Source organism: Carassius auratus, chromosome 9, assembly GCF_003368295.1.
Source record: "Carassius auratus strain Wakin chromosome 9, ASM336829v1, whole genome shotgun sequence".
Taxonomy (NCBI): Eukaryota; Metazoa; Chordata; class Actinopteri; order Cypriniformes; family Cyprinidae; genus Carassius; species Carassius auratus.
In genome coordinates this window covers 36,863,167-36,891,156 of record NC_039251.1, presented here as the reverse complement: position 1 = coordinate 36,891,156, position 27,990 = coordinate 36,863,167, and the positions used below count along the sequence as shown (strand labels likewise).

At 41.1% G+C, this 27,990-nt stretch overlaps 1 protein-coding gene across 3 annotated transcripts; it reads left to right on the top strand.

Moving 5' to 3' along the window:
* Nucleotides 1-157: 157 nt before the first annotated feature.
* LOC113109164 (kinesin heavy chain) lies at nt 158-27,990 on the top strand. 3 transcript variants are annotated; one of them, XM_026272765.1, is made up of 29 exons: nt 158-475; nt 1,323-1,410; nt 1,503-1,576; nt 2,207-2,311; nt 2,413-2,461; nt 2,549-2,604; nt 2,691-2,778; nt 3,321-3,445; nt 5,023-5,127; nt 5,212-5,360; nt 6,792-6,970; nt 15,792-16,006; nt 16,156-16,224; nt 16,884-17,090; nt 17,182-17,328; nt 17,775-17,963; nt 18,089-18,206; nt 21,271-21,329; nt 21,481-21,587; nt 21,668-21,769; nt 21,873-21,933; nt 22,156-22,227; nt 22,310-22,414; nt 23,451-23,667; nt 23,853-23,994; nt 24,075-24,139; nt 26,545-26,572; nt 26,758-26,845; nt 26,937-27,990. In XM_026272765.1, the coding sequence occupies exons 1-28, from the start codon at nt 347-349 to the stop codon at nt 26,834-26,836; spliced, it is 3,129 nt and encodes a 1,042-aa protein (XP_026128550.1). In that variant the 5' UTR covers nt 158-346; the 3' UTR covers nt 26,837-26,845; nt 26,937-27,990. The 3 variants fall into 3 exon arrangements, with proteins under 3 accessions (XP_026128550.1, XP_026128549.1, XP_026128551.1); XM_026272766.1 differs by having other exon boundaries at nt 347-475; nt 6,792-6,940; nt 26,937-26,972; XM_026272764.1 differs by having other exon boundaries at nt 26,758-27,990.

Here is a 27,990-nt window from a genome sequence, read left to right as displayed (position 1 = left end):
GATTACTTCTAATTATTTATGATTAATATCTTAATAAAAGCAGCCAGATGCCCGACGCGAGATCTTTTAGGTGTCAGCAGGCGGTGAAGAGTGAAGTCAGTGAAGGGTGCGAGCCCCAGGACACGCCCTGCCTCCCTCCCTCCCTCCCTCCGCATCCCTCATGACAACAGCCTCAGCCTCAGCCTCAGCATCCTCCTCCTCCTCCACAATCACACGAGCAGCTGCCTGAAACACCCCGCATCCCAGGACCTTCGAGACTGAGAGCACTGCGCCAACCGTACCGTCTCGTGTTTCGATATAAACATAGCATTCCGTTCTCATCTATTTGCCGTGATCGTCTAGCATCATGACGGACGCAGTAGCCGAGTGTAATATTAAAGTGCTCTGTCGCTTTAGGCCTCTCAATCAGGCCGAGATCCTGCGCGGCGACAAATTCCTGCCGACCTTTCAAGGGGACGACACCGTCATCATCGGGGTAACGATTCAGATTTGTGCTTATTAAACCGGGTTCCGCAGTTAAACACGCAGCTCTTAATGATGCCAGTGATGCTCGAGGCTGTGTCAGTGTGACGTCAGCACATCTAGAGGCTGTAGGCCTCGTCATCCTCTTAGTCGTATTACCGTCATCTTCCTCTTGACTGATCTTCTTCATATTCTGATGTATATATTCTTCATAGAGTGCAGGGAGTGGCCGGTGATGGCTGGCTGGGTTTTGATTAAGGACATGTATGGTCAAAGATGATGCAAGTATGTAGTACGTGAACCAGTCATAAGGTTTTATTTTTGTTGTTGTTGTTGTTTTTTTGTTGTTGTTTTTTGTTTTTTTAATAAATAAGCTTTCCATTGATGTAGTTAGAATCGGACAATGTTTGTCTGAGATACAACTATTAGAAAATCTGGAATCTGAGGGTGCAAAAAAATCGAAATATTGAGAAAATCATCTTTAAAGTTGTTCAAATGTAGTTCTTAGCAATGCGTATTACTAATCAAAAATTATGTTTATATATATTTATGGCAAGAAATGTACAACTATCTTAATGGAACGTGATCTTTACTTATTGTCCTAATGATTTTTGGCATTAAAAAAAAATGTATAATTTTGACCCGTACAATGTATAGTTGTCTATTTCTTCAAATATCCCCCAGAGACTGAAGACTGCTTCTGTGCTCCAGGACACATATTGGATAACGCTGAACTGACACGGTTTATAGCTCTGTGACGTGATTAGTGGCCTGATCAATACCTGATGAGACCAAACAATGACTGTTCTTTCTTTCTCCGTGTCTCTTCTCGTCCTCTGTGTGTGTTTATGTGTGTGCAGGGAAAGCCGTATGTGTTCGACCGCGTGTTCCCCACCAACACCACCCAAGAGCAGGTGTACAACACCTGCGCCAAGCAGATCGTCAAAGGTCAGTGTGGGACGCCCTCTCAGTATGTTAGGGACAGATCTGAGTGTGTGTGGGGATAATGTTTAGGAAAGCTGTGTTTGTCTGATGTGTAGATGTGCTGGGAGGTTACAACGGCACCATCTTCGCTTATGGACAAACCTCTTCTGGAAAGACCCACACCATGGAGGTACAGTCATGTTTTAGATGAGATAATGATTCTACTTTTAACACTTTTACATTATTTTGTACCTGTAAAAGACTCTAATATAATACATACACAGTGTACCTGCAACAAAATGAGCATCAAATATTACTGGCCAGTTTCCCTGGAAGTACTCACAAAGCCAATCACAAGATAATGCATGCTTTATATTGAAATGTAAGAATGATAGTGGATAAATTCACAGTAGATTTTTTAGTTAATTTTAGACTTTCACTGTACATTATTTTACCAGTGCAACCCTCCACTGTACCAAAGTCATCTATCTATAATAATAAAAAGAGCTTACTGTCAGTGTTGCAGATATTTAGCATAACACAAATAAAGTTCTGCTTTCTAAAAACACATTATGGTCAGCATAAGCCATATATACATTTATTGTCATGTCAGAATCAGCATCTTTGGATGGAAAATTAGTTTGCTTTACCTTGTGCTAATTTGACTTCTTTTTACCATGTGATGGATAAACTGGCAAAATGAAATTATTTTGCTTAATTTGGTAATGATTAGTTTAGTTAGAAGCACTGCTGCACAGGTGGGTTAGACTAAGTTGAATCTGAATAATTGAGGTGAGTTTGACTGTGATGGCACTTCCAGGGCAAGCTCCACGACCCGCAGCAGATGGGCATCATTCCCCGCATCGCAGAGGACATCTTCAACCACATCTTCGCCATGGACGAGAACCTGGAGTTCCACATCAAGGTACACAAACCAATGGCACATGCATCATCTAGTTATAAACCTGAGCGCACATCCTCCCAATCTGTGGCGCTCTCAAAATAACCAGTGTTTGCTTTTCTCAGGTGTCCTACTTTGAGATCTATATGGAGAAAATCCGGGATCTTCTGGATGGTTTGTAGAAAACAGAGAAAGTGCAGTGTACCAAATTGACTACAATGGCTGTGATATTGTTCCTCATTGTGCTTCTTTCCTCTTCAGTCACGAAGACCAACCTGTCTGTGCACGAGGATAAGAACCGCGTCCCTTACGTGAAGGTGAATTTCCGGCGTGTTTCGTGAGGATGTGAGTTAATCAGAATGAACTGTGATGAAGCAGCTGTTTTGTGTTTGTGTGGCGTCAGGGCTGCACCGAGCGCTTCGTGTCCAGTCCTGAAGAGGTCATGGACGTCATCGACGAGGGAAAGTCCAACCGGCACGTCGCGGTCACCAGTGAGCGCTTTTATCATTGCTCTCAGATTCAGTTAAACCTCATTCACTCACAGCACTTCAGGGTACATTACGGAAGCATTACTAGTATTTTATTATCACAATAATCTCTCCGGCCAATCAGTGCCTCGTTTTGGTAAGGGTACCCTGGAACCTCAACCGAGGTGGAACTGAAAAAGTAGCGGGCACCAGATACTGTACCCAGTGAAACCCCCCTAAAATGAACAGTACCATGCTGTGCCATGCAGTGGAAAAGAGCCATAACAGTGTGTAAATTGTGATACCTTCATCTCAGTCAGTGGAGATCTGATGCTTGAGATGCACATTGTGTTTATATACATACACCGTTCAAAGATTTGCTGTACGTTAGTTTGTCTTTTTAGTTTTTTAGTGCTTTATACTCATCAAGGCTGCAATTATACAGTATAAACAGTTTTTAATTTAAAATAACTGTTTCAAATAAATGTTAAAATACAATGTACTTCTGTGATGACAAGACAAGACTTGTATAATGCGTATTGGAGAGTGATCTGTTCTGTTGTCAGATATGAATGAGCACAGCTCTCGCAGTCACAGCATCTTCCTGATCAACATCAAGCAGGAGCACGTGGAGACCGAGCAGAAGCTCTGTGGGAAGCTCTACCTGGTGGATCTGGCCGGCAGTGAGAAGGTCTTTGTCTTTTGTTGTATGAAGCATCTTGTTGTCATGTTTAAAGGCACAGTTCACCAATAATGAAATCACTGTCATTTACTCTCCCTTATGTCGTAACAAAACTGTATGACTTTCTTCCTTCTAGGGAACACAAAATATACTTTAAGAGCATTTGGTTGCATATGACATTAGACTTTCATTTTATGGACAAAAAACACACAAGACATTGATATTATAAAGACTAAAGTCTCAAATCCAAATTGGGAATTTAAGAAGAAATAAGTCTGACTATGCCACTATGAGAATTTCACACAAATATTTAGAATAAACCATCAACAATTAGAGAGTAACAATACAAAAATAAACTTTTTATTGAAAAAAAAAATAAAAAAAAATAAATAAACTCTCACTCACACACACACACTGACAAATATAAAGACAAGTCACAAATACTGTAATGAACAATCTTTGAAATCGTAGACCATAGCTTTAACCCTTGTGGGTTGTTGGGGACGTTTTCGTCCACTAGGGGGTAAAGTTGAGTCTTATTTTGGCCACGACTTTCTCTGTGTTTGAGCTAATGGAATGATTTTTGGTGACAAATCTTATTTTGACCCATATTTTGGGAAAAATTTTCAAAAACTCAACGGTACACTGTGGGCAAATTCACTACCCTTTCGGGATGTTCGTGGATGAAAACATCCACTAAATTAAACTGCTGTAAAAATGTATCAGATAAACATTTTTATAAAAATTTTTTTTTTTTGCATAAATCTAACTCAACCTTAGTCCTGATCAAAACTACCAATTTAAAAAAAAAAAAAATCAAAGATTTTAACTTTTTAATTACCAAGTTCATAAATGATGTCACTGATTTGGGAAAAAAACACAAAGTTACATATTTTCAATATAAAAACTGGATATTTTTTTACCTTTTATCACAGTCTTGGGCATGTCAAAGATTAGTAACAACATGGCCTTTGATGCATTGTTAGTTTTTGTGCAGCATTAGATTTAAATTTTTTCTCCCTAATTTGTTGTTGGTGGCTGTTTTTGCCCCATTGACTTCCATTATAACTACATTTTTTGATTGCAAAGCCATGACACCATATAATCATGCATTCTTGATTGTTTGTGGTATTCCATTTTGGGAAGAGGTAATTTTTTTTTATATTTACAGTTGATCACTAGGTGGGACCATTAACCCTTTAAATAGGCCTGTGCAAAAAAAGGCTTAGTTTCTGGCTTGTATATGGAGTTATATGGAGTAAAATAGCAAATTATAGTGTGTGTGTTAATGAGAAATTAACAAAGCATCCTCCCTTCCTTCTCCAGTGTTTATAACCAGTTTGTATGAACAGTAATAAATGACACTGCATTAGAAGAGTCGAAGAGTCAAGACAGTTTTTATAGCCCAGGGAAGCTGGGAATGGGTTAAAACAGCAGACAACAATGACGCAAGAAAAATCACCCTCCTGCAACATGTTCTGTATATGTATGCAAGTGATATCCATGCTAACTGGCTAATGATGAGAAGGGTTCCCTAATCTGAAGTGATACTGTTAAACTTGTTTATGGTGTATTTTCACACACAGGTCAGTAAGACCGGTGCAGCTGGAGCCGTCCTGGATGAAGCTAAAAACATCAATAAGTCTCTGTCTTCTCTCGGCAATGTCATCTCTGCTCTCGCTGAAGGAACTGTGAGTGTTCACAAATGCCCACATGTACGCGTGACTCTGCATACTGGTGTTTGCTTATGCAATGTCCCTGATCTGTGTGAGCAGAAGACTCACGTGCCGTACCGCGACAGTAAGATGACCAGGATCCTGCAGGACTCTCTGGGAGGAAACTGCCGGACCACCATGTTCATCTGCTGCTCTCCCTCCAGCTACAACGACGCAGAGACCAAATCCACCCTCATGTTTGGACAGCGGTACTCCAGCACATACTCACATCACATGCATTCACATCTGCACAACAGTAGTGCAACAGTATCACAGCTAGAGTTCAGTTATCATCTCAATTATCATCATCATGTTTTCAGACAGCTTTACTACTAATATGAAACAGCGACATTCAAATACAATTATAAACCTCTATAAACTTCAGAACAATTTAAAGTCAGAGTGATATAAAAACATTTTAAATTGCATTGCAATTAAATAAAAATGAATTATAGAAAATTAATGGAGTTAGCTGAACTTTAAAGTGCTTTTTTGATCCACTGAAGTAGGACTGTGTCTGTGAATGTACTGACGAGCATTTATAACTAACTGAAATGTACTTTAATGTAATTTCTATTTAAAGTAAGTCATATATATTTGTAATGACACATTTGTAATGGTGAAATTGCAATATGGTATATTTAAAACATATTAACTTTAAATGTATTATTGAATAACTCTATAGTTAAAATTATAGTCAAGTTACAGGCACTTTACATGTGCTTTAGTATGTGAGACAGCACACCAAAATAAGTGTATCTCTTTAAAACACCACAAAAGATTATTAAAATGAAATTACTTAAGATATTTAATTTTACATAATTTCAAAAGAAACTTCTTAAAATTTTGTTAAGATATGTAATCACTGTATGTTCACTTAAGTGGCCTCTTATTTCATTAGCTTTATTTTATGTTTATTACATTACATTTACACTAGTGGACATACAATTAATGCAGTAAAGCACTTTTTTGATAAGGTTGGAGGGCACACTCAACCACATTTGAACCATCAACAGAATCTCTGCTCTGCCTTGTGTTAAATAAAGAGCAGTTATAGAATATGAATCTGACTGCTTCTTAAAGGGATTGTTCACCTTTTTTTTATCATGCCACTTTAAAAGAAAAAAAGATTTATTATTTAGTATTTTTTCTTGTTTTCTAGTAAAAACACCAAAACGTCCTTGAATCATTTACTTGACAAAGTCATTTAAGTCATTTAACTTGTCAAGTATATGCAGCTTAATTAAACCTTTTGCTAATTTCACTAGAAAACAAGACAAAAATACTAAGTAAGATACTCGCCTTTGTTCCAAAGCTGTATTCATTCCTTTCTTCTGTTGTACACAAAAGATTACATTTTGAAGAATGTTGGTCACAAAATAGTTGACATAGTCATTGACCTTCATAATATAAATTACTACTATCAACTGAACATTATCAAGATGACATGAGGGTGAGTAAACGATGACAGAATTTTCTTTTTTGGGTGAACTATACCTTTAACAAGCTAATTTTCATTGGTTAAATTTAGTGTTGAACGTTCTATCAGTGTAAACCAATGGCAGATTTAAAGCTTTATGATTAATTGCACTGCATTAATAGAATTAACAGACTGAGAGCTGTGTGTGTGTGTGTTATAGTGCTAAGACCATCAAGAACACGGCCTCCATTAACCTGGAGCTGACAGCGGAGCAGTGGAAGAGGAAGTATGAGAAGGAGAAGGAGAAGAGCAAGAGCTTGAGGGACACCATCCAGAGGCTGGAGCTGGAGCTACTGCGCTGGCGCAGTGGTGAGCCTTTGCACTGCTCTGACGAGTCAAGTCAGTTTTATTTATATGGTGCTTTATACATTACACATTTTACTAGATGTGCACAATGTTATACATTTTTATGTGCACAGCAGATGTCATTATATTGAAATTAATGGTGTTCATTGTAGATTTAAACTGGCTCATAGTTTCTGATCTCTGAAAAACACTTTTATTATGTAGGATCTAAATGTCAAAAGGATCGACCACAATGACATATAAAGATGATATTGGTATCTTTGGTATTATTTGGCAGTTTGTCAGGGTTGTCAAATCTCTAGCTGCTGTCACACACCTGGACTCATTTAGTGTTTTTGCCCCAGTGACCCAGTTTCTGTCTTCCGTGTTTAGTTTGATTAGTTCCCAGGTGTGTCTATTCTATTCCTCATGTGTTCCATGTCCCTGTTAATTTAGTTATTCCATCCACCTGTGTTTCCCCATTATCCTTTGTACTTAAGCCTTGTCCTTTCAGTTCTGTTTTGTCGGGTCTTCATTTGCTACTTACGTGTGTCTACCTCTGTGCTCCATGTTGGATATCCCCTGTGTTGGATATATTAAAAACCTTATTCCGTTTATCCTCGACTCCGTATTCCTTCAGGCAGCGTAAAACCGTGACAGAAGACCCGACCTCAAAAGAGAAAGTAGAAAACTGCGTCTTTCCCTCCGTTTTGCTTTCGTTTTTTCTCAGTCTTTTTGTTTTGTAGTGTTTCTATGGATCCCCTCTATCGTCCCGAATTCCTCATCCTTCTGCTGAAGCAGGAAGGACGTTCTCTCGAGGACCATACCAGACAGTTTATTCTATTAGCTAATGCCACCAGCTACCCGGACAACGCGCTCTGCACCTTCTACAACACCAGCCTGAACTCCAAATGCAGAGCGTTGTCGTCCGAAGATGGTCCTCGAGAGGATTTCGCCGCATTCGTGGAGTGGACTCTGGCGAGAAATGGGTCACCTCTCACCGTCTGCCCCATAGAGGACCTCGCCAGCCCCACTCCCGACCCAGAGACCAGCCAGCCACCATCACGCCGCACGGAGCCAGAGCCCACCGCAGCCGCAGAGTCCGAGCCATCCACTGACAGGGAGCCGGATCTCGAGAGCGCGACTGACCAGGGGTGTGAGCCGGCAACACCGTGCATCGTGGGAGTCCTAGTGGAGATCTAGGGCGTGGAGGAAAGCCCTGCCCACACTCCTGCGACTGAGGGTGAGCTGTTTGCAGTCTCTGAAAGTCATATGGAGCAAGTTCTGGATCTGATGGACTGGTCTACGGAGGTAATCCCTAATATTCCTGTTTCCCCGCTGGTTCCGTCCAGCCCTGATTCCCCTGTATACCCTCTCAGTCTCCCACTCCTACCTCCTCCAGTCATTTCCTCTGCTCCATTTCCGCTGGTTCCGCCCAGCCCTGAGTTTTCTGTTTCTCCGCTGGTTCAGCCCAGCCCTGAGTTTTCTGTTTCTCCGCTGGTTCCGCCCAGCCCTGAGTCTTCTGTTTCTCCGCTGGTTCCGCCCAGCCCTGAGTCTTCTGTTTCTCCGCTGGTTCCGCCCAGCCCTGAATCTTCTGTTTCTCCGCTGGTTCCGCCCAGCCCTGAATCTTCTGTGTCTCCGCTGGTTCCGCCCAGCCCTGAATCTTCTGTGTCTCCGCTGGTTCCGCCCAGCTCTGAATTTTCTGTGTCTCCGCTGGTTCCGCCCAGCCATGAATTTTCTGTGTCTCCGCTGGTTCCGCCCAGCCATGATTTTTCTGTTTCACCGCTGGTTCCGCCCAGCCCTGAATCATCTGTGTCTCCGCTGGTTCCACCCAGCCCTGAATCTTCTGTGTCTCCTGTATTCCCTCCCAGCCTCCCTCTCCCACCTCCTCCCAAACCTGCTGGTCCCTCTGCTCCACTTCCGCTGGTTCCGTCCAGCCCTGATCCTCCTGTCCTTCCTCCCATCCTTCTCCTCTCTCCTCCTCCTAGACCAGCCAGTTCCTCGTCATCCCTGCTGATGCCAGTCAGTCCCGCAGCTCACCCTCAGTCGTGGTTCGCCGCTGGACTGCCAGTCTCCAGCTCCGCCTTGGCGTGTTAAGGCCCTGTCTCCGCCTCCAGCCTCCGAGCCCTGGACTCCTCCTCGGTCCTTCGACCCAGCGGCTCCGCCTTGGCTCTTAGCTCCCTCGTCTCCACCGTGGCCTGTCATCCCACCTGCTCCACCGGGCTCCCTCGTCCCTCCGGCTCCACCTTGGTCAGTCGTCGACCATCCGCCGCCTCGGGACTCCACTCCTCTGGTTCCACCTTGTCACTCCATCCCTCCGGCTCTGTCAGGCTCCTCCTTCCCTCCGGTTCCACCTCCATCCTCGGTCGCTCCGGCTCCACATCGGTCTGCCAGGACCCTGTCTCCGCCTTGGTCGCCTGAGCCTTCTGCTCCACCTAGGCCCTCCGGAACCTCGACGTCCCCCTGGCTCTGCGGCTGTGCTGCTCCATCTTGGGCTCCTCACCCACCGGTGCAGTCTCCGCCTGTCGACCCCCTGGTGTCGTCGACCCCTCCTTCACCATGGCTCCTCCCGCCGTCGACTCCACCTTGGATCTCCGTCCTGGCTGGTCTCTGGTGGACCATCTGGCTCCTCCTGCTCCTGTCTCCTCCCTGGCTCCTCCCTCCGTCGTCTCCTCCCTGGCTCCTCCTTCTGTGGTCCCTGTCTGCTGGCCCCCTCCTGGGAGTCCGTCCTCCACCGGAACCTCCTCCCAAGTTCCCACCCACGCCTCCCTCGGTTGTTTCTACGGTGCGAGGACGCACCTACTGGGAGGGGGGAGTACTGTCACACACCTGGACTCATTTAGTGTTTTTGCCCCAGTGACCCAGTTTCTGTCTTCCGTGTTTAGTTTGATTAGTTCCCAGGTGTGTCTATTCTATTCCTCATGTGTTCCATGTCCCTGTTAATTTAGTTATTCCATCCACCTGTGTTTCCCCATTATCCTTTGTACTTAAGCCTTGTCCTTTCAGTTCTGTTTTGTCGGGTCTTCATTTGCTACTTACGTGTGTCTACCTCTGTGCTCCATGTTGGATATCCCCTGTGTTGGATATATTAAAAACCTTATTCCGTTTATCCTCGACTCCGTATTCCTTCAGGTAGCGTAAAACCGTGACAGCTGCTTCATTTTGTAACACCTGGAGCATATATTTTTTTTAAATATATATATATATATATATATATATATATATATATATATATATATATATATATATATATATATATATATATATAAACCTGTTTTATTAAACCATTGCAATAATCTAGTCTTGAGGTCATTAACATGTGAATTAGCTTTTAGACGCTTTTCCTGTTTGAAGGTTTTTGTTTCAATAATGAAGACCTTACGAGTTGTCCAATGCAGTCCATAAAGTTAGTAAATTGATAGGTTTCATGGAGCCTTGAGAAAATATGAACATGAGTATCAGAATATAAATTGGTAATGAAAGACTGGTCCATGTTTCCTGATTGTGTCTTCTAAGAAAAGCATATGAAAGGTGAAAAGCAAAGGACCTAGTACTGAGTCTTGTGGCACTCCGTAACTAACTTTTATTTGATATAAATTTTCTTCATTCACCAAACTGAATAACAGTCAATTTGCATAGATTTTGTAGAATATCCTACTGATACATATAACAAATAACACTACACAGTTTAGTCCACAGCTGTATTCCACAGCTTAAGTTCGTAAGCCATTTTGGACACATTTACATTTACATTTAATCATTTAGCAGACGCTTTTATCCAAAGCGACTTACAAATGAGAACAATAGAAGCAGTCAGATCAACAGGAGAACAACAACAGTATACAAGTGCCATGACAAGTCTCAGTTAGTCTAGTATAGAACGCATAGCCAGGATTTTTTTTTTTTTTTTTTTTTTTTTTATTAAATGAACAAAGACAAGAAAATGAAAAGTACTGGCGTTAGTAGGTTAAGTGCAGGTGAAAAAGATGAGTCTTCAGACGTTTCTTGAAAATTAGTAAAGACTCAGCTGTACGAATTGGGATTGGGAGGTCATTCCACCAGCTGGGCACAGCTTTTCCCAAATTCTTCAATAAAATGTCTGTGATGTGTGTGTGTGTGTGATGTGATTATAATGACTGGGCTCATACAAGATGCTTAAAGTGTTTGAAAATTGAGTCCTTGAAAATCTATGAAAACATTATATTTTTTGAGAATGTACTTGAAAAGTACTTGAATTTTTTAAGGACAGTATGTATGAAATTAGTGTTATTTTTTTTTCTCGATAAAACAATATTTTTGTGCAAAATTAACAGTGCAGTGCGTCTGACATAAATACAGAGCCGTTTCACCAGCACATGAAATCTCACAATATTACTCCTTGAGGTGCAAAGCGGTCTCATGATATCAGTAAAAATTAGAATTTGTGGTTAAATAAGATTGCTGTGAGTCTACATGAAGCGGCTTCTCTCTATCCCGTCAGAACCGTGTTTTCGTGTTTTTGGTCTTGTGAGTCACAGTGTTTTTGTATGTCTTCATTGCATCTACGTGTCTTTAAGTGCACATACAGTCATAAGTTTCTGCTTGATGTCGGCAGAACCACTTTTTTAGAGTTAAACTTTGCGCACGCCGAAGAGCTGTCTGCTCCAGAGGCCTTCACCATCAGCGACCCCACTACACCGCTCGTTAAAGTGGTCAAACCAGTTCAAAAACAAATACAAGTGTGGCTGGAAGGGTCTTCAGAGGCTCTTCAAACAACCACTGTTTTGACACCACTGACTGGAATATGTTTAAGCAGGCTGCCGCATACAATAACACCATTGACCTCCAAGAGTACACAGAGACTGTCACTGCCTACATGAGCAAGTGTTTTGATCACAAAGACCATCACAGTCTGGGCCAACCAGAAGCCGTGGATGACAGGGGAGGTCTACAGACTCCTGAAGACACGGAACGCTGCCCTCAGAGCTGGAGATGAGGTGGGCCTGAGAACAGCCAGGGACAACCTGTCCCGCGGCATCAGAGAGGCTAAGAGGCAGTACTCCAGGAGGATAGCTCATCAATTCAGCGACAGTAGAGACACACACAGCGTGAGGAGATCCTTCAGCAGGATCAATACATGCAAAGCTCCGGGGCCTGACAACATCCCTGGGTGTGTACTGAGAGACTGTGCAGCAGAACTCACTGATGTCTTCACAGACATTTTCAACATTTTGCTTAGTCAGGCTGTTGTTTCCACATGCTTCAAAGCTACCACCATCATTCCAGTTCTGAAGAAGCCATCTCCATCCTCCTTCAATGACTACCGTCCAGTTGCACTTTCCCCTATTCTCACGAAGTGCTTTGAATGGCTAGTCACGAACCACATCAAGTCTGACCCCTTTCCTGAACCACTTCCAACCGCTCGACAGATGATCCCATCGCCACTATCCTCCGCTCAGCGTTCACTCATCTGGACAAAAAAAGACTCATATGTCTAAATGCTGTTCATAGACTTCGGGTAAGCATTCCACAATCATCCATTAACAGCTCATTCACAAACTGGTCCAGCTGGGGCATTTCACTGTGCAACTGGCTGTTGGACTTTCTGACTGGAAGACCTCAGGCAGTACGGGTCGGCAGTAACACATCCAGCACCATCACACTGAACACTGAGGCCCCCCAAGGATGTGTGCTGAGCCCCCTCCTCTTCACTCTGCTGACCCACGACTGTACACCGTCACACAACTCCAACCTCTTCATTAAGTTTGTGGATGACATGACTGTGGTGGGTCTCATTAGCAACAGAGATGAGACTAACTACAGGAGCGAGGTGAGCCGCCTGGCCAAGTGGTGCAGTGACAACAATCTGTCTCTGAACGTGGAGAAGACAAAGGAGATTGTTGTAGACTTCAGGAGAGCACACACTCACCACGTTCCTCTGACCATCAACAGTGCATTTGTGGAGAGGGTGAGCAGCACCAAGTTCCTGGGTGCGCACATCACAGAATATCTCTCCTGGTCAGACAACACCGCAGCCCTGGCCAAGAAATCACAACAGCGTCTCTACTTCCTCCTCAAACTGAGAAGAGCCAGAGCCCCGGCCCCCATCATGTACACCTTCTACAGAGGCACCATCGAGAGCATTCTGACGAGCTGCATCACTGTGTGGTATGGCACCTGCAACTTGTCCTGCCAAAAGACCCTCCCTGATGGCAGCAGACTGAAGGACAGCTTTATTCATCAGGCTGTCGGGAAGCTGAACTCCCTCCCGACCTTGCCAACCCCCCCCCCCCCCCTCCAGTTCCCACTACACACTAGGACCTGCACCAGACACTTTGTGCAGCACTGGTCTGCTCACTACCTGATTCATCATTTAACTGACCTCTTTTAGCTACCTCTTCTGGCAGTTTTAAATAAAGAACTGCTCTCTGAAATTTTTAACACTTTAATCAGGCTGAATAAGCTATTTGCACCACAACCATTATAACTGCAATGTTTGTTTACTTCACTGGTTTGAACTCCATCTGCAACGTGCCATGTGCTGCTTTACTTATCTTTCTTTTTTACATCACTTATTTGTACATTTGTATAGTTGTACTTTATATTTTATCTGTATTTAAAGCTCTGAGAGTGACGCAATTTGTTTTGTTTCTGTGTTGTTAAAACCATGTAATTATTTGGTTTTGATACTTTATTTAAACTAATTATAATTGCCTTATCATTAGTTTAATGATGAGGCAAAAAGCCTGTTTTCAACTTAGGTCTATTTGTTGTACTAAAAATACCAGATTACTCAATTTTCAAATTAATCAGTAGATCAGTAATTATTAGTTACAGCTCTAGATTAGTTAAAATATTTCTGTATTGCTTTGATTTGTGTGATTGATTAAAAGACAAATATTTTGTCATTTAAAAAAAAAATCATAAAAATAGTATTAAAATATTGTTTCATTCTAGTGAACCAACTATCTGTATATCTTGTGAGCTAAGTGTATTGTCACACACCCTAGTGTTGATAAGTGGTGACATACAGGTGCATCTCAATAAATTAGAATGTCATGGAAAAGTTTATTTCAGTAATTCAACTCAAATTGTGAAACTTGTGTATTAAATTCAGTGCACACAGACTGAAGTAGTCTAAGTCTTTGGTTCTTTTAACTGTGATGATTTTGGCTCACATTTAACAAAAACCTACCAAATCACATCTCAACAAATTACAATATTTCATAAGACCAATAAAAAAATAAATTTTAGAGAATTGTTGGCCTTCTGGAAAGTATGTTAATTTACTGTTCATGTACTCAATATTTGGTTGGGGCTCCTTTTGCTTTAATTACTGCCTCAATTCAGCGTGGCATGCAGGTTTCTTTAACAGTGGCCTTAAGCTCTTCTGCATTGTTTGGTCTCTTGTTTCTCATCTTCCTCTTGACAATAGCCCATAGATTCTCTCTGGGGTTCAGGTCTGGTGAGTTTGCTGGTCAGTAAAGCACACCAACACCATGGTCATTTAACCAACTTTTGGTGCTTTTGGCAGTGTGGGAAAGGTGCCAAATCCTGCTGGAAAATGAAATCATCATCTTCAAAATTTGGTCAGCAGAAGGAAGCATGAAGTGCTCCAAAATTTCTTGGTTCTTGGTGCAGTGACTGTGGTTTTCAAAAAACACAATGGACCAACATCAGCAGATGACATTGACCCCAAATCATCACAGACTGTGGAAACTTAACACTGTTCAGTAAATCTCTTGACTTGTCTGTGTGTGGTGCTCTTGATGCCTTGACCCCAGCCTCAGTCCATTTCTTGAGAAGTTCACTCAAATTCTTGAATCAATTTTGCTTGAAAATCCTCAATCACTCGGTTGGTTGTGCGTCTTTTTCTTCCACACTTTTTTTCTCTCAACTTTCTGTTAACATGGTTGGATACAGCACTCTGTGAACAGCAGCTTCTTTGGCAATGAATGTTTGTGGCTTACCCTCCTTGTGAAGAGTGTCAATGGTTGTCTTCTGGACAACTGTCAGATCAGCAGTCTTCCCCATGATTGTGTAGCCCAGTGAACCAGACTGAGAGACCATTCTGAAGGCTCAGGAAACCTTTGCAGGTGTTTTGAGTTGATTAGCTGATTGACATGCCACCATATTCTAATTTTTTGAGAGAGAATTTGTTGTGTTTTTGTTAAATGTGAGCCAAAATCATCACAATTAAAAGAGCCAAAGACTTAAACTACTTCAGTCTGTGTGCACTGAATTTATTTAATACACAAGTTTTTACAATTTGAGTTTAATTACTGAAATAAATGAACATTTCCACGACATTCTAATTTATTGAAATGCATAATTTCCCAAGTGATACAACTTTCATTATTCAGGTCAATCTCATATTAATAAAAATAAAATCAGTTTAAATAAGGAAAGTGAAAAATTTGCCATATTATACTTTCAAGTGTTAAAGTTGCCACAGTCATTGCATGCATTGCAAAGCAACTGAACAACATTCATTAGGAAAACAGTGTGTCAATAATGCAAAATGATAGTTAAAGGCAGTTCATCACTGAATTCAGTGATGTCATCTCTGTTCAGTTTAAATAGTAAATAAGCAGTTTTAATAAGTGATATATCTGATTTTAGTCCTTGAAAACCAAAAAGGTAGAGCTTGAAAAGTCCTTGAAAGTCCTGGAATTTAATTTAGTTTCTGTACGAACCCTGTAATGACATACTAACAACATCACATTCAATCCCATCCTGATATACTTACTCAACTATAAACTGAAAATTCCTGCTAAAACAACTTAAACCAGTTGTATGCTGGTGTTTTCTGCTTTAAACTGATTAATTGTTGTAGACATTTTTGAGGATTCACTGACACACCTGATGCAATTGTGGTGTTTATTTGTTTCTCTAGGAGAGAAGGTTCCAGAGACGGAGCAAGCAGATGCTGATGTGGTGAAGCTGGACGGCAGTGATGAAACATCTCTGGATAATGAGAGATCATCAGTGCGCCAGCGAGAGCGAGAGAGAGACTCTGACTCCTCCTCTATTGTGGTGCGGATCTCAGAGGAAGAGCGGCAGAAATATGAGGAAGAGATCCGCAAACTCTACAGACAACTGGATGATAAGGTGACCATGCACTTGTGACATTATCATTATTACTGAGATGCAGATGCATTCAAAGTTAATCAGCAATTGAGCTCTCACTGTGCATAATGTGTGATCCATCAGATCATGGATTACTGAATTTAGTGGCTCTCACTGTGTGTGCTTTGTAGGATGATGAGATCAATCTTCAGTGTCAGCTGGCGGAGAAGCTGAAGGAGCAGATACTAGATCAGGATGAGGTCAGAGGTCACATTCAGATTATCCTGTAGTGGCTGTTAATATACTAATTGTTTGTATGGGATTTACTCAAAAATAATGTATGCACATCCCAAAAACAAATAAATACAGGTGCTCAACCGACAAAACATAGAAGGTACGTCAACAATCTGTTGTAAGGCTCCCAAAGCATTACATTTGAGCTGCATCAAACAGAAAATAAAGATTACATTATAATAATATTGAAATTTAAATAATTACAAAATTCTAATTAATATCAAATTATTTTAGTTAGAAAGAAATGCTACTGAACACCAGATTTAAAAAGAATAGAAGCAAACCAAGCAGCACTGTATTATAGGAATATATGTAGATGTTTTTTGCCCAGTCTGAGTTGTTTAATATTGCTAACTTCTATTTTTCTAATGGTAAGTGGACACTTCAGTTACATTAAATCATTGAAATTAAATCCAGTGTATATGCTCGATTGACAATTGAACAACTCATGATAAATGTATTTAGAAAAAATGAACTTACTGTTTACAGTTTACCTACTGACCTTACAAGTATGAGTTGAGGAGACACACTCTTTGGTCACTAGATCCCAAAAGGTGGCTTATCCTGTCCCATCTGTTTTTAAAGTGGATATTGATGCACATTAATGACGGTCATCTCGCTGCAGTTGCTGGCGTCCACGCGTGGAGACAGTGATAAGGTGCAGACGGAGCTGGGCCGCCTGCAGATGGAGAGCGAGAGCGCCAAAGCTGAAGTGCGGGAGGTCCTGCAGGCGCTGGAGGAGCTGGCGGTCAACTACGACCAGAAGAGTCAGGAGGTGGAGGAGAAGAACCTGCACAACAAACAGCTGGCCGAGCAGCTCAGCCTCAAGATGGTGACGTCCGCTTCCTGTTCTCACGGTTTACACTGTCCTCGACGGCTGGGAATGACTCTGTCTCTGACTCTGACTCTTCTGTTGTTTCTAGGCCAGTCTGATGGAGCTGGAGGCGGAGCTTGCTCAAATGCAGGAAGTGAGCTCACAGCAGAGGAAGCGCATCGCTGATGTGTTGAACGGGCTGATGAAGGACCTCAGCGAGTTCAGCAGCATCGTCGGCAACGGAGAGATCAAGCTCGTAAGCCCAGAGAGGCCTCGGAGATCTTTTTACAGATTATAAAAGTTGTGCCATATAAATGTAGTCACAACAGACTGAGACATAGAAAAGAGGCTTTATCAGGGCTCTATGAAATCTGTTTTATTGGTTCCCAAATTCATTTTTTTTCTCCTTTTTTTTTCCTTGTTTGCTTGTCCTAATTTTTCTCAATTCTGTAATGGTAAGGGATGTAATGATGCACGGCAAGCTGGTTGAAATTAATTTAAATATGTGACGACTCGAATCAGTTGAAATGCTAAACAAATTTTTCTGGATTTATGTTTTATTACAAATGTATTCTCAAAAAGAATTGGGAATGACATGAAGTCATGATGATTCCATTAAATGCAGTTTCCTGTAGTTGAAGTTGTGTGTGTTTACAGTCGCTGCAGTGATCCGTGTGTGTGTGTGTGTGTGTGTGTGTGTAGCCGGTGGAGATCAGCGGGGCGATCGAGGAGGAGTTCACTGTGGCGCGGCTCTACATCAGTAAGATCAAGTCGGAGGTGAAGTCGATGGTGAAGCGCTGCAGACAGCTGGAGAACATGCAGCTGGAGTGTCACCGCAAGATGGAGGAAACCAGCCGAGAGCTGTCCTCCTGCCAGCTGCTCGTCTCTCAGGTGTGTGTGTGTGTGTGTGTGTGTTTCTGAGCTGGTGCTGGACGTGTGCTTCATGTGGACTGCTGCTGTGTGCTCTTTATTGATGCTGACGTTGTGTCTCTATGTGTGTGTGTGTGTGTGAGCAGCACGAGGCAAAGATTCGCTCTCTCACAGAATACATGCAGAACGTGGAGCATAAAAAGAGGCAGCTGGAGGATAGTTACGATGCTCTCAGCGAGGAATTCTTCATGCTGCAGAACTCAGGTAAGACACACAATAACACACCTTATGTTAGAGCAGACAGAAGTGATTTTGATGATTATCTCAAACAGGTTTTACCTGTGGTTTTCTAATGATCATTAAGACAGTGATTAGCATGCTCAGGTATGTTTGATTAGGGTCAGAGCTAAACTCAGAGGATCCCTGCTGTAAAGCTGCTTTGACACAATCTTTATTGTGAAACAAAAGAAACTATATAAATAAAGGTGATTTGACCTTAATCCGGCAGCCTGTGTGAGCGTCGGGTCTGATCAGAAACAGAATTAGAAGAGCTTTATTAACAAGTGTTTACACACAAAAGGAATGTGATTTGACAAACAGTGTAGTAAGTACCAACATAGTACAGACATACATAGGAATAACATAGTAGGGATGTCATATAACACTAGTATAAGAAATAAGTACAATTATTGTCACCCCTAGAAATTCTTATGAGTAAAATATCTCTGAAGTATATTCCCATTCATATTCACAATTGTGAGATCTCCAGCATGATTATAAACATGACATTATCCAGCCATGGCTTCTTGTTTCACAGAAATATAAAAAAGGAGGGGAAATAAAGCCCAATGCCCTTAATCATTCATCACAATCAGAAAAAACAATGAATATACGTCTGATGTGCAGCAAAAGATGATTGAGCTTCACAAATTAGTGAAGTGGCTTTAAGAAAAGAGCTAGAGCAGTGACGATTCCCATTTCCACCATCAGGACAATAATTAAGAGTTTCCAATCAACAGAAAATGTTACGAAACTGTTTTGTGTGTCTATATCGTCCTAATGCACGGTGAGGAGGTCAGTTTGAGTGGCTAAAGACTCTCCAAGGATCACAGCTGGAGAACTGCAGAAAACAGTTGAGTCTCGGGCTCAGAAAACCTAAAAAATATATATTGTCAAACAGCACCTACATCAACACATGTTGTTTGGGAGGGTTTCGAGGAAAATTCTCCTAGCTCATCCAGAAACAAACTAAAGCATCTTCAGTTATCAGACACGACAGGAACTTCAAATGGGACTGGCTTCTATGATCAGATGAAACTAAAAATGAGCTTTTTAGCAGTAAACACTCAAGATGGGTTTGGTGAACACAGGGATAAACAGTACCCCATGTGTATAGTGAAATCTACAGCTGTATTTTTGATGTTGTGGGCCTATATTTCTGCTGGAGGTCCTGGACATCTTGTTTAGACACATGGCATCATGGATTCTATCAAATACCAACAGATAAAAAATCAAAAGTGACTGACTCTGTTAGAAATCTTATAATGGGCCATGTTTGGATCATTCAACCGTACAATAATCCAAACACAAACCTCAAAAACAACACCGAAATGGGTCACTGAGCACAAAACCAAGCTTCTGTTATAGCCATTCCAGTCCTCTGACCTGAACCCTACAGAAGATGAGAGGAGTGAACTGAAGAGGAGAAGCTGAGAATCTGAAGGGTCTGGAGTGATTCTGGATGAAGGAATGGTCTCTGATCTCGTGTCAGGTGTTCTCTAACCTCATCAGGCGTTATAGGAGACAGCTTTGAGCTGTTAAACTGGCAAATGGAGGTTTAAAAAAGTATTCAATAAAAGGGTGTCCTTAATTGTGGCCAATGTGTATTAGAGAAAAACATTTATTACATAATGATATTTCCCCCCATTTTAAATTCTTATTATCCATAGAAAGGATAAGTTTTTGTGAATTTTTCAAATAAAATATCAAAACTATTAACAATGCAAATGAATTTTTAAAGCCTTCTTTGTTCATATTTACCAAGGGTGCCAATATTTTTGGCCATGACTGTATGTTATTAGTGTCCACATTTGTTATATATGAAGTGTGCAGTGTAATATAAATATGTCAGATAACTATGTTAGTTGTGATGGACGATGTATAATTATGAAAGATTAATTGTTCAGGCTGAATATAGCCGGTAGGCTGGCTTTTCTGGTGGTCAGTGATCTGTAGCACTGACCAGAGATAACAGATGGAGAGAGAAGGCTGGGTGTGCGGCTCCAAGGGGATTTTTCCTCACTCTGGAGATGTAAAGATCTTGGAGGCTGGGCAGAGGGGCACCAATAATCCCCTCAGCAGTCCTGACTGTCCGTCTTAGTCTCTTGACGTCTGATTTGGTAGCTGATGATGACAGTCCTGGAAGTGAGTTTGTCCAGCCTCATGTCTGTCTTCTGTCAGGAAGCTGGTGATCCACTGACAGATGGAGGTGGGCACAGAGAGCTGTGTGAGTTTGTCAGAGAGAAGGTCAGGCATGATGATATTAAAGGCTGAACTGAAATAGGATCCTTGCGTAATTGCCAGATCTGTCGAGGTGTTGCAGGATCTAATGCAATCCCATGTTGACTGCATCATCCACAGACGTGTTTGCTCTGAAGGCAAACTAAAGAGGATCCAGCAAGGGTCCAGTGATGTCCTTCAGGAAGGCCAAGTGACTTCATGACCACAGACATGAGAGCGACAGATCTGTAGTCGTTAAGTCCAGTGATTTTGGGCTTTTTGGGAACAGGAAATGATGGTTGTGCGTTTGAAGCGGCAGGGAACTTCACACAGCTCCAGTGATCTGTTGGGGACCAGTTAGTCACCTCTTCTGCGTCTGTTTGCTTGAACAACCAGCTGTACCTCCAACTAGAATGTCCAACAAAACGTCCGAATAATCACAAAACTAATCACAAATCTGGAATATGTTGCTTAATGGTAAAAACTTACAGAAGAAGAATGACAAAACACAGAACAAGCAAACACAAACATCTGAAGAATTGCAGAGCTCAGCGTCCTGGCTGCCATTTGAAGATCAATCAAGAGATGAGGAGGAGAACGGAGGAACGGTATTTTCAATTTGGACTGCACCACCCATTTCAACCATATTACTAAATTCATAATTGCACCAATTCCAAACTACATTCAAACTCATAACGGTCTGCAATTCTGCATGCTGTATCTCTTTTAAATGTGTGGTCTTACAACGGTCAAATGAACTGGACACTTCTGTACTGCTGCAGCACACTGGACTGCTATATTGATGATTATGTGTATATGTTTGTATCAGAGAGTCATGTGGCAGAAGTGGACGGAGGAGAGAAGGCAGACAGAGAGGCTGGTGGGAAGGTAAACAGAACAAACATGGATCTAGTGTTTAATACATACACAGTTCTGTGACTAGTATAAGAAACGCTTGTACATGATGTGTTCTCACTCTAATGGAGGTCATTCATTCAGACAGTATTATTGATCTGATTCTTTGTGTGTGTTTGTGTAGAAGTCTGGCGGTCGTCCCTCTCTCCATGCAGAGTCTCGTCAGACGCAGCTCAGCCATCTGCGGGATGAGATTAATGAGAAGCAGCGCCTAATCGATGACCTTACCGAGTCAGTCAGGCTGATATACTTCCTGTATGTCGCTGGATAGGGTAACTGATGTGCTAACGCTGTCCCCGTGTGTCTCGCAGTAAGAACCAGGCTCTGGAGCTGGAGCTGGCTCACGTGCGGTCCAGTCTCAGTAACCTCAAGATGCAGGACGACACCAAGAGCGCCTGCCTGGAGAAGCTGTCGTACGTTTCCTTCACAAATACTGTCGTGTGGATCCTGAGAATCAGCTGTTTGCATGAGTGTATGATGAATCTGTTCGGTGTGTTAACAATGGCTTCTCGTCAGGTTTCAGCAGGAGAGAAACGAGCAGTCCAAACAGGATCTCAAGCGTCTGGAGGAGACTGTGGTAAGTTTCTCATACAATCTTCCTCTTAGTCGACAGTTTTCCCCTCATTCTCATCTGAATTTATGCACCATGTGATGATGTCATTTTAGAGCGTGTCACTTTTCATACCAGATGAATGAGCAGCATATTTAATTTAAAGTGGTCATCGGATGGCATGTTTTCTTGACAGTGATGAGGAGGGTAATCACCAGCTGTACGTTTGTGTCTCTGTCTCTGTCTCAGGCCCGTGAACTCCAGACCCTCCACAACCTGCGCAAGCTGTTCGTTCAAGACCTCACGACTCGGGTTAAAAAAGTGAGTTCACACGTGTGCAGGGGTATCCTCTTAACATGTGCTCCGCTGCTGTGTGTATCTTTGACACGTTCTCCTCACACAGAGTACAGAAACTGGACCTGATGATAGTGGGGGGTCTAACACCCAGAAACAGAAGATTTCCTTTCTTGAGAACAACCTGGATCAGCTTACAAAGGTTCATAAACAGGTGAGGATGTGTATGCAGTTCTGGGTAAATTCACTCTTAAATTGTCGATTGGGACAGTTTTTATATAAATATGGATTTACTTTTTTTCTATTGATAATTTTCTAGTTTTTCTAAGGATTTATATGAATCCCAGTACTTGAACAATAACAGTTTAGACGTGATTCACACACTTAAATCTCCAGTCTTATGTTCATGTTTCAAGTAAAAAAAGAAAAAAAGGTTTTTAAAAACAATTAATACAGATTATGTGCACAAGTAGTGCATATCACTTTTTAGCTTTTTAACTGTTTAGCACACAGCTAGAGCACATCATCTCATGCTGAATGGTGACTCGACAATCTTTCTGTCATGCAAGAGTGAGCAAATGGCAGTGTTTATGGAGACTAACAATTAAAAAAAAATTACAGCATCATTAGAACCATTTTTTGTTCTAAACCCTGGTAAAATAAAATAAAAATATTTTCTGTGGTATTATAAAAAATAATGTTGTAAACAAATGATATCAGCTGTGTACCTTAAAAGACAATTTGACTGTAATGAGAGTTTGCATTGATTTACATTCACAGCTTTACACTGTTTTTTAGAATAAGCACTTGCGTTACATACCGTATTTTTCGGACTATAAGTCGCACCTGAGTATAAGTCGCATCAGTCCAAAAATACGTCATGATGAGGAAAAAAACATAAGTCGCACTGGACTATAAGTCGCTTTTATTTAGAACCAAGAGAAAACATTACCGTCTCCAGCCACGAGAGGGCGCTCTATGTCTTCAGTGTAGACTACAGGAGAACTGAGCAGCATAGAGCGCCCTCTGGTGGCTGGAGACTGTAATGATTTCTCTCGGTTCATTTCTCTCGGTTCATGTCAAATTAATTTTGATAAATAAGTCACACCTGACTATAAGTCGCAGGACCAGCCAAACTATGAAAAAAAGTGCGACTTATAGTCTGGAAAATATGGTGATATTGAATCCCTTTATGTGGAATCGGTGATAATACTGATTACTAAAGGCCTGCTCTGCAAATGTTTGCGCAGCTGGTACGTGATAATGCAGATCTGCGCTGTGAGCTTCCGAAGCTGGAGAAGCGTCTTCGTTCTACGGCTGAGCGTGTTCGGGCGCTGGAGACAGCACTGAAGGACGCTAAACAGGGCGCTATGAACGACCGCCGGCGCTACCAGCAGGAAGTGGAGCGCATCCGTGACGCCATGCGCCTGCGCTATCCTCCGCGCCGATCCAACACCGCTCTGATCGGTACGCCGCCTCTCCACAGATTCAGAGAAGAGCGCATGTTCTGTTTCTGGCAAACCTTACTGAATGACTCATGTGCAAGTGCTATGTGATAAAATTAATTCAGCCAATGCTAAACAAAAACTCCATGAGGGAGCATTAGACGAGATGATATGAATCATATTTGTGTGTGTGTGTGACCACTGTAGCTAAGCCAGTGAGACCAGGACACCCTGTTGCAGCCACGTCTCCCACCAGCTTCTGCTCCACGCGTGCCAGTAAACCTGCCACATCCTACAGCAACACTGTCTTCCTGCAAGAAGACAAACCTGCTCCTCAGAAAACCAACACGTGAGTGTCTGTCCTCTCCCGGTCTGTGTCTGTCTGTCTGCCGTCTGCTCCTCCTCTCACCTGCCGTTTGTTGATTTCAGTGTTGGGTACAGCACTGTGAGATCCATGGACATAATGAGCTCCTGTCCGCTCGACGTGGAGAACGGTAAGCCTTTGTGCTTTGTCTGAACTAAAATCATTTGTCCACTTAAAGTGCTGCTGGTACTTAACCCTCTGAGCCTCAGAAGCAACCCTGGTCACGTTATTAAATAAGCAGCCCACAAAAATCATGAAACAAGTCATTTAATTTAGTCCTTACAAACTGTTTACAAGTGTCTTTGATGCAGCAAAGCTTAAAGGGGTCATGTGACATTGCTACAAAGAACATTAATTTGTATATTTGGTGTAATGTGATGTATTTATGTGGTTTAAAAAAAAACATATTATTTTCCACACACTGTACATTATTGTTTCTCCTCTATGCACCGCCTTCTGAAACGTGTACATTTTTACAAAGCTCATCGGTCTAAAAAGTGAGGTGTGCTCTGATTGGCCAGCTAGCCAGTGCGTTGTGATTGGCTGAATACCTCAAGTGTGTGACGGAAATGTTACGGCCCTTACCACAGCGGTCCCCAAATCCAGTCCTCGCACCCCCCTGCTCTGTATATTTTGAACGTCTCTCTTTGTTAGCACGATTAATTCAGTTAATCAGCTCATTAGAAGTGAGCTCCTTTCTTATATTCGGGTTGAATACAACATTGTTGTAAATACAACTTAACCACTGATTTCTGATTGTGTCCTCTTCTGGAAGGCCGAACAAAGTATTTTCTCTTTCACAATGAAACAGTATCTCCACAACATGGCGCTGGTGGCAACAGCGAGAATCAAAGTTACGCCTTCTTTCATTGCGTGAATATTTGGGTGGTGTTATACGAATCTTCCCACATCATGACATAGACATGTGGGGGCGTGTTTTTAAACCAGGCATTTTAGTGTGGCTTGGACAAGTCTTAAATTTTATAAAGAATATGTCTTTGGAGTTGAGACTTTAGTCAGATCTTCTTTATGCACCGAGAGCTTGTAACACTCCAAAGAGAAAGGAAAAATTTGAATCGCATCATATGACCCCTTTAAATGTTAATGATAAATAGTACTTGATTTTATCAGTTTGATAGTTGGAAAAAAAATCGGTAACACTTTAGAATACTATTTCTTACTGCATAACTAATAAGGAATTATTGAAGTAACTACTAATTAACAGTTATACACAAATGAAAAATGAAATAAATTTTATAGAGGATTTTTCTGTGTAGTGAATTATTTTGTGAGTAATCTGCTTCCGATATGAACCCCACCATGACTCCAGTGCCTTGTGATAACTTACCTTAGTTTTTATATTTTACATACAGTACTGTATGTGTGCCTCCTCAGCATATACCACATGATCCATTAAACTCCTGTGAGGGAAAGTGAAAATACAGGTAACCAATTAGAAATGAATACAGAATTATCAGATAATTCTGCAAGACTTATTCTAAACCTAAAACATTAAGCCTATTTTAAAGTGAAAATATTGGAAACCCATTAGTAATTAATAAAGAATTATCAGATAATTCTGCAGGAATTACTTAGAACCTGAAACAGTGAACCTATTAGTAAATTTTAGTAATTTTGATTCAAATCAAGCGAACACTCTAAAAAAAACTATGAAAGCATAAACTTTGTAAAATACACTTCACAACTTGTTTACGATCTTTATTTCAGACGAGAACATTTCTTAATACAGCATATTTCATTCCATTTTAACATGTATATTGTCCACATTTAAACTAATTTAACAAACATTTCATAATCAATCAAAACATTTAGAAGCAAACAAAATGCATATTTCATTTCCATTATAGTCTCATAAGTGAACTGTAACAAAGTTGCTACTGTAGTAGTAGTACTCTGTACTTTGTCCTTTTACTCAAGTAATTTTGAAAATGAACAGGTCTACTTATAATTTTACTGGAGTAATATTTTATTGGGGTATCTGTACTTTTACTCAAGTATTTGATTTGTGGGCCACAGCCTGAATAGTGACTATTTGCGTATAACTGTTCAGTACTAGTTATTTCATAGTTATATTTTTTTAACCTTAACTAGTAGATAATTAATAGTAGTTCTTCAAGAGGTATGACATAATTCATTAGTTATTGATTAGCTAACTGTTACTTAACACGTAACAATTATATTACATACTGATTAGTTAACACATCTTTCTTAGTAGTTAACGGTAGAGAGTTAAGTGTTAATAAATAATCACCTGTTAGTTCTTCAATAATTCCTTATTAGTTATGCAGCAAGTAAGAAACAGTATTCTAAAGTAATACCGTACTATTTGCACTACAAATAAATAATATGATAAAATAACTGGAGGTGAATGACACTGGATGCTTTGAACATTTACCTCACAGAGGGTAAACTTGTCCAAAAAAATTAAATTAAAATAAAAAATACAAAGAATGCAGCATATGTGTTTGCTTGTAACAGTATTAACATTGTATTCTCTTGCTTAATGCTTTTCAGGAAATACTACAGATATTAATGATAACAGGTGAGTAAACTCGATATATATTGTGAGGATATGTATTGACTGACTTTAGACAAATCTCAAATGCAATATGTCAGTTCTAGTTTGAACAGAGAATTAGAATTTCAGCTTTGAGGGTTTCATTAGATTGCGTTTATGTGCACTTGATTGCTTCAAGTCTGCTTACGCTCACTGCTGCTGTGTTTCAGGAGCGATGTTCACTGTGGCAGCATGGTGGATGATGAATCACGAATCTACATGATGCAACAGGGGACTGCAGCCAGTTAATCGTTTAATGTATGCCAGCAGATATGCAGATAATGAGCTAAGAAACTACTGTTTTCATCAGTGTGCTCTGCAGATTCTCATTTTGTCCCGCTTTCTCCAGATATTCCAGTTGTGTGCATGCAGCCATCCAGCCCTTGCCATCTTCGTATAGAGCTCCAGAACTTTCATTCCTAGACTCTGTAGCGTCTTATACTGTATGGAATATATCATTAATGCAGAGTCATATCATGTTTCCCGTCTTATGTATCTCACTGTTGCATGTTTATCTGTTTAGTAAGAAAACATCTCATAGGTTGAAAATGAACCCTCTCACACAGTAGATATTTGAATACACACATCTGTATTGCTTGCTTTGTAATCCAGAAGAGTACAAGAAATAACTTCCCTTTAGTCTTGCTGAGCCTTAAAGACAGATGGTTAAATATTATAATACACACTCCTAGATTCACACATAACAGTGTGTTTGTCATCATGTAGATTTTGATACATATTATATTCAAGTACTGACTACCTCCAATTGTGAAAGAAAAAATTAATTCAATAATATTTGATTTGTGTCATGTTTGTTTTCACACCAAAAATGATATGTCAAGAGAACGTATCATAGCGATTCACAGATGCTGCGGTTGTAAATCGCCCCGAATGCTTCCGTTATTCTGCCAAAGGCTCTGACCAATCACAGCTCTGATTTCTCTCCCAAAATCCTGATCAGCCAGTCAGGATGACAGAATGAAGAGCTGTGTGATCTTTCCCTGCAGGATCCTGTAAGCTCCGCCGGTTGGTCTGTCAGATGAATGTGTGACTGTTCAAATTTTTCAGTTCTTTTTCAGGATGTGTGTAGACAGATTCACTTCACTTGTATATTTAGCAAGACAAGGCTATATAAACTGTATTATGATGAAGGTTTAATAATAGATTTAGTTAGCAATGAGATGTTCGCTTCTCACACTTCTTCACTAATTCAAACCTCTGTCATCACCACTAGAAGAGAAAATCTCACTTCAGAAACTTCAGATGAAGAGCGTTTGTGCAGTAGGTCAGCTGATTTATTCATGATATCTTTTATTGAAGGTTGTTTTGTGTGATATATGTACAGTGTGCTAGTTTGCTGGAAGCCAATCCATGAAATAAATGTAATTCAAAGAAAACTGTGA

What these genes read in the sequence shown, in the direction of transcription:
- LOC113109164 (XM_026272765.1), top strand. Translation starts at nt 347, where the DNA reads ATGACGGACGCAGTAGCCGAGTGTAATATTAAAGTGCTCTGTCGCTTT. An exon ending in GCTCCTCAGAAAACCAACAC is followed by an intron (nt 23,995 to 24,074) that starts GTGAGTGTCTGT and finishes TGTTGATTTCAG; the next exon opens with TGTTGGGTACAGCACTGTGA. An exon ending in TCCGCTCGACGTGGAGAACG is followed by an intron (nt 24,140 to 26,544) that starts GTAAGCCTTTGT and finishes AATGCTTTTCAG; the next exon opens with GAAATACTACAGATATTAAT.